Genomic DNA, 6,757 nt, shown 5'->3' with positions numbered 1-6,757 from the left:
AGCTGCCTGTGCACCTATCAAGACTATCAAAAGACTTCACTTGCATGGCTTCAACTTTGAAATAATGCTCTATTTTATGCTTTCCACATTTCACCTGCATTTCATGTCAGGTGTTTGAGTCGTGCTAAACAAACTGTTTATCCATTAAATTAGCTAAAGACATACGTTTCACTCCGAGAATGTTTGATTTGGAAATAAAACCTAACGGTAGGGAAACATGCCAGCGAAGCGAAGCAGTGCTCCATTCATTTCTGTTGGGAGCAGATGACGATGCCGTTGACAAGAGAATTGGGCAAAGCGAGCGTAAAAAGTCAGGGAAGGTTGAATCCAAGGAGGGGTGGATTTTGCGGTCAATGGCCAATCAGATTGATTGTTGTCGCCTTTGATGGTTGGAACATTGTAGGACTACAGCATCAATCGGTTAGTTTGATTAAAACAACAGCCTGGAAGGTTTACTACAGGGTTGTTGTTGTTTTTAGTACATTAAACATTTCATCTTGAGACTCTGGAATGGAATGACTCTTCTGATATGAAGACAAGTAACTGGACAGCCAACTAGCCGTCACACCAGCTCCCCAAAAATGACACACCCACACAGAACAAAGAAAGCCTTTTGCTTCATTGACATGTATCTGTACCGTAAGAGTTTCACTGCACATTAAGTATAGTATATAAGTATAGTTTCCCTCACGGGATCAAAAGAGTATATATACTGATAGTCTGACGAACCTGTTTGAGGAGCATCAGTGAAACTGTGGCTGGAGGCTGGGGAACAGCTGGCCTCACCCTCCTCTGCCCCTTGCCTCTGGCTGCTGCTGGATTCTCCAGAGTCATGCTTGAGCCGCCGGTTACGCAATCGGACAGGGGATGGGGTGCCCTGCACAGCCGGGAAAACTGCAGCTCTGCTGTCTACAGTGGAAGCCTCGGAGTCCACAATCCTCTGAAAAGACAGGAAAGGAAGTATGAGACTTTACCCCATTACCACGATGAGTACAAATCTAATGAGTACAAAACTTCTAATATATGTACATTTGAAATATAGAAAAACAAAGCCAGACAAGGCCAATAGCCTAGATCACAACTGCAGTCCATTCAGGAGATGCTTGAACTAGTCAATTCAGTTGAAAATGTCAATTCAGCACACTCTTGGGCCTTTGGCATCAAAACTATAGCACAGCTGATAAAAACTGAGACAGCACCTGCTGAGTTGTGACTGGCACGTCCTTTGGCTCCTCCTTACAGTCCATCTCCTCTTCACTGCCTCCTACAACATGCATAGAAAAGTTCAGCATCAACACGCCACCTCACCACTGCTACTTTCAAAACAGAATGGCTCTGTTCAAAGTCACACCTAGATAGATAGATAGATAGATAGATAGATAGATAGATGCTTTATTGATCCCCAAGGGGAAATTCAAGGTCACCTGCTGGCTGTAGACGAAGCCTCTTGGAATTACAGACACTGCCCTGTCTTCTCCTTTTCTTGGCGTTGCCCATCTCTTGGTGATCAGATTGGGACTTGCAGTCATCCTCTCCTGCCGACTCTGTGTCTGAAAGCGGCAACAAAGGTTTAACCATCTATATACTTCTGTGAATGACCACATCTGATCATAACAGTCCTGCACTACAGTATGTCCTGAGGCCATGGATAATCAACATGGTACAGCATATCTCTGTGTTTTTGATTTGTCAAAGGTAGGCTTCTTTTTAGCTCTAGATCAAAGACACATCCTGTGAGGTGGAGTGCAAAGTCTTGACTTTGCATTGACTTATACCGTTTTTAACTCCAAAGCATGGCATGAAACGTATGCAAGTAGTGATACATAGAGGAGAGATGGTTGATAACAGAAAAATAATAAATACATCAGCCATATCATATGATAGCAAGATACCTGGTCTTTCTGATTCTCGGTCCTCCTCTTCCTCCAGGTTGATCTCCTCCTCTTCCTCCTCCTCCTCACAGTCAGACATCTGCTCATCTTTGTTCTTGTTGCTGTTTACACTTGTGCGTGGCCTGCAGCCTCCTTTGCTCTTCGCAGCTGCAGTGGCTGCCTTCACAAGTGCAATCCAGTCCTTTTTTTCAGAACATACACAAACACAGAAACATAACACTGCCAGATCACAGCTAGGTGTAGGCCTAATCAGAACAAACAAAACCCCAAAAGAACAGACTGGGCTCCTTACCTGTCCTTTTGCATCTTCAGGCATCGATTTAATATGAATTCTTTTCACACATCTTATTACACCGTCGTAAAATTGGACTGTGTAAGTACCTAGAAAAAACAATGTCCAGTTAAACTGATAGAAAATAATTTTGTAAGTTACTCTACAGGCACCGTAACCATCCCACTACTAAGGTGACAAGCTCAACTCATAACTATCAAATATCTACTTCAAAATGTAGGTCACCTGTCACTGAAGCATACTTTCAATAGCAAATGTTTCAAGAAGACACTTAGTACAGAACAGTTAGATCACTTAAGCATTTGTGCGTCCTTAAGAAATTATAGGGAAACTGACCCTCTTTGTTGACCTTCTCAATCTTTGCTGGATAGTATCGGCAGTCGGTCCAACGAGCCAGGACCTCCTCACCATCTCTCAATTCCTAAAGGTAATCAGAAAAGGCAGACAGAAGTTAACTATGGACTACTACTCCATGTTGCAAACTGGCTGATAAACACCTAATTAACATGATAAAAAAAATGTGAATACAAATGTAACAATCAAGTGGCTTTTATATTCCAAGATGCACTGTACATCAATATGAAATCATGATTATATGAAGATGCTTTCAGATAATAAAATGTGCAGGCTCTCTGCTACATTCATTGAGTCAAAACACACACAGTGAGAAAATAAAATACCAGGTTGTTTGGTCAATTTATTTGAGGCTAATTTAAAATAACTACAGGTCTACCTGCTTCTTTATAAATGAGAATTGCATAGAGATGCCAATCAACAAACTTAAAAATGAGACCCAGATGTCTGTATGAAAGAAAACAATAATCTGCTTAAACCTAATGCAATATGAAGGATGATGTCCCAACAAAATCTAAGAACTGTTGGTCAAGATGCATTCGATGGAAAAACCCAAACAATGGTGAGACAAGCAATTAAAACACCCAGATCACTGCAAATTGGTGGTTGAAATATATACTTGTCTTGGCTGTGGTAACTCTGTTTGGTCCTCTGTGCTCTCTGTACATCCAGGAAGCTCAGGTAGGCGAGATGTTCTCATCTCGCCGAGTCTCTCCTGGCAGAAATGTTTGCGAGATATGCATGATTACTTTACTTTGATTATAGCAGAGGGGTGTTACTCATAACAGCGGACAATTCTAATCTGTTTTTATGAAGACATTATCTTCTCTAACAAATGGGTACCTACCAGGTCTGGGCATGTATAGTAATCATGGCAATATACATGTATCTACAGTTTAGGATTTATTTCATGCTGTCGAGTGTGCATTTTGTGTATAAAAGAGAAGACACCTACAGACATCTCCTCTTCCTCTTTTAATCCTTCCTTCCTTAGGGTTGGCTTCTCAAGAGGCCTTAGGCGGTTACTGTCCCAGAAGATCCATTCGTCATAACGGTGGCTCCAACGGTCAAAATGCACTAGCATTTTCCCTTCATCATAGTCAATCTTCTCAATGCGAGAAGGGTACCTGTATTTTTTAGAAAGAACCAAATACTTATGTTACAGACACAGCCAATCCTTTTGATTACAATTCCCCTTAAAAGCTCACGGGTTACCATTTCTGAAGATAGTCCTGGGCCTCAACTCTTGCGCCCACCTCAAAGTTGATTCCTGGCCGACAGGGAGGCTTTTTACTCATCCTCACAAATCTTTCGGTTATGCCTGGGTCTACAAACAAGATAAAACAGAATAATTGTTCTCATTTCTCCTGCACAGCGTAAATGTTAAAGTAGGACAGAACAGTCTCACAAGAGAATACAAGATGGGGTCAGCCTTAAGACTCAAACGACAACTAACGGGTAGTTCACTAACAGAGTCCCGTTAAGTTAAAAACTTTGCAACCAAGACGAATGAAAAAAGTTAAGCCAAGTTTATATTAGGAGTTTTGCTGCTAAATATAGTAATTGCTGACACAGCCAAACAGCTAACAAATGTCACACTGACACACAACTGTCAGTGACGAAACTATGATGGGTTTATGGAGTTGCTACGTTAACGTTAGCTGCCAGAAACTGGCAAACGTCCAAACTAGATCGCTGCATAATTTAGCTAATAAGTAGAAGAGCTTAACAGGCATAACTTATCGTTACCGTCAGACAGATACTTTGTACCATCTCTCGTTAGCCAGGTTTGGCTTTGGCTTGTCAACGTTAGCTGACAACTTCTTGCTAGAGAACAAAACCCAATGTAGGCAGCATAAGGCTATCACCAAGTGACATCCCTCGCAAATGATCTAACCCCCAGTGAATGGGTCTGTAAACTTGACATGGTGATTTAAAACTCGAACGGTCTTAAAATATTTCGGTCAGAAAGCTGGTTATGTATCTAATGTTAGCTTCTGTCGATGTGCAAGTATTCCCAAGCTAACTGTTAGCTAACAATTCCAAATGTTAATGTAACAGAACAGTACCATGAAACTACGGAAAAATGATATTCACTTATAAGACAATTAACGTTTGTTTAGATTCTATGTGGTTTATATTACTGAACTAACTGACAAACCGTGTACGATTATAGGTGAACTAACTAACTGAAGCAAATAGACTTGACTTACCCTATTAGCTCTCGAGCGTTGGTTAGGGCTAAATTAATGTTAGCTAATCTGTTTCTCATAGTTTGCTAACGTTAGCCAGTTAACAGCTTGTTGGCGATGCTTTGCATGTAAACTTCAAGGCAAAAACATTTTGTGGAAAGAACACAACCTTATTGTAGACAATGATTCAGACAATGCCATAAAACACTTGTATCAGTGTACTAGCATAATTTCCCAATAACTTCAACGTTCCTGACTCCGTTAGCGTTCACGTAGCCCTAACTCTAGTGGGCTGGCTAACATTTGCCATTGCAGTCTAGCAACAGTGACCTGCTAGCGAATGTTACCTAGCCAGCCTGCTAGCTAAGCAGATAACTCGCTAAATGTAGAGTAACGTTAGTTTTTTTTTTTCTAACGGAGAGCTTGCAAGAAAAAGCCAGGCAAGTAAACGAACTGTCTCCATAGGATATATGACATTAATGTTGTTCATTACACACTTTAAGGTTGCACCAGTTTACCTTTGCAAATGCATTTAACGCTAAAGGATATACAGTATTTTCAAACACTGACTTTTCTTTTCATTCTTCTGCTCAGATATGATATGTTAACCCTCACACACCGAGGGCGTCAGTACGGAGTACGGACATCTGTACAGGGGCCACGTAGTACGCAAGCATACGCGATGACGTAATCATACAAAAACATCGAAGATTATAATAACAACAACAACAATAACAGCCACATAACAACAATAATAAAAGTAATAATAATAACTAATAATAATTACAATCATATTGTAATATTAGATTTAAGATAAATATAGAAAGATTCTTAATCTTGAGCTGATTTTCTATTTGAATAATGATTTTCGTGTTTTATATGTAGGCGAATGACTGTCACTGTATTTTTTTTTGTGACATTCTGTTGCTGTACCATTTATGTGGTTCTTCATGTGTTGTTAAAGTACATAAACAATGGCCAGCTTCTTGTACACATGAAAATATCAAATAAGTCTTATGTCAGCTCTCATCAAAGGAGATAAACAGATCATTTTGTTTTTTAGCCAAAGACTGATCTTTGTCATTGTACCACAAAATGGTACAAAAAAGGAGTAACCTTGACCTGGGCAGATCACTGTGCATGTGGATCTTGGACTTTCTCAGTAACAAACCACATGCAGAATGTACGGATGGGGAAACATTCATTATCCACCCTCCTACTCAACACAGGCACGCCCCAGGGCTGCGTCCTCAGCCCCCTTATTCCATATTTACACATGACACCAGTTTGTCAAGTGCTGAACCTCCTCTCTGTATAGGCTGCCTCATTGTTCTCCCATTCATGCTCTCCCATTCACCACACTAACACGATTGTCAAATTTGCTGACGACACCACCATAATAGGCCTGATTTCCAACAACAATGAGGCAGCCTACAGAGAGGAGGTTCAGCACTTGACAAACTGGTGTCTTCAAAATAACCCGGACTTAAACACTTCCAAAACCAAGGAAATAATAATGGACTTTAAGAGATCAAGGCGAACTGAGCACTCTGCCCTCTCCATTCATGGAGAGGAAGTAGAGAGGGTGGAGAGCTTTAAATTGGTGTGCACATCTCGGCTGATCTCACCTGGACTACGCACAGCACCAGGTGGGAAAAGCACAACAGAGGCTCTACTTCCTGAGGAAGTTAAAACTCACTCACCTCCCTCTCCACCTGCTGACCAACTTCTACCGGTCAGTGATAGAGAGCATCCTAACCTATTCCTGCAATGTGGTTCTCCAGCTGCACAGAAAAGAAAGGACCTGCAGTGGGTGGGCTGCTGAGATGAGCACCATTGCTCACTCACAGACATCTACAATGGTAGACTGCAGAACAAAGCCAGTTGTCTTCAAGGACAGTACACACCATGGTCACTCTCTGTTCTCACTACTGCCCTCTGGAAGGAGATTCAGGTCCATCAAGTCAAAATCAAACAGGTTAAAAAACTTCTAAAAAGCTTCCACAAGCTGTCAAATCCATAAACCC

General features: G+C 41.1%; 1 protein-coding gene across 1 annotated transcript in view; it reads right to left on the bottom strand.

Moving 5' to 3' along the window:
- LOC125295590 (PHD finger protein 20-like protein 1) overlaps nt 1-5,367 on the bottom strand; it is a 6,640-nt gene extending 1,273 nt beyond the window's left edge. Inside the window, exons 1-11 of the mRNA XM_048244931.1 lie at nt 5,249-5,367; nt 3,754-3,865; nt 3,494-3,665; nt 3,158-3,253; nt 2,521-2,605; nt 2,185-2,273; nt 1,893-2,073; nt 1,425-1,550; nt 1,200-1,264; nt 730-940; nt 7-23 (exon numbers count right to left, since the gene is read on the bottom strand). Of these exons, the coding sequence (XP_048100888.1) occupies nt 7-23; nt 730-940; nt 1,200-1,264; nt 1,425-1,550; nt 1,893-2,073; nt 2,185-2,273; nt 2,521-2,605; nt 3,158-3,253; nt 3,494-3,665; nt 3,754-3,836 (1,125 nt within the window). The 5' untranslated portion in view covers nt 3,837-3,865; nt 5,249-5,367. The remainder of the gene's footprint in view (nt 1-6; nt 24-729; nt 941-1,199; nt 1,265-1,424; nt 1,551-1,892; nt 2,074-2,184; nt 2,274-2,520; nt 2,606-3,157; nt 3,254-3,493; nt 3,666-3,753; nt 3,866-5,248) is intronic.
- Between the last annotated feature and the right edge of the window lie 1,390 nt (nt 5,368-6,757).

This window comes from Alosa alosa, chromosome 6 (assembly GCF_017589495.1).
Source record: "Alosa alosa isolate M-15738 ecotype Scorff River chromosome 6, AALO_Geno_1.1, whole genome shotgun sequence".
Classification (NCBI taxonomy): Eukaryota; Metazoa; Chordata; class Actinopteri; order Clupeiformes; family Clupeidae; genus Alosa; species Alosa alosa.
This window is presented reverse-complemented; position numbering and strand designations above follow the sequence as displayed.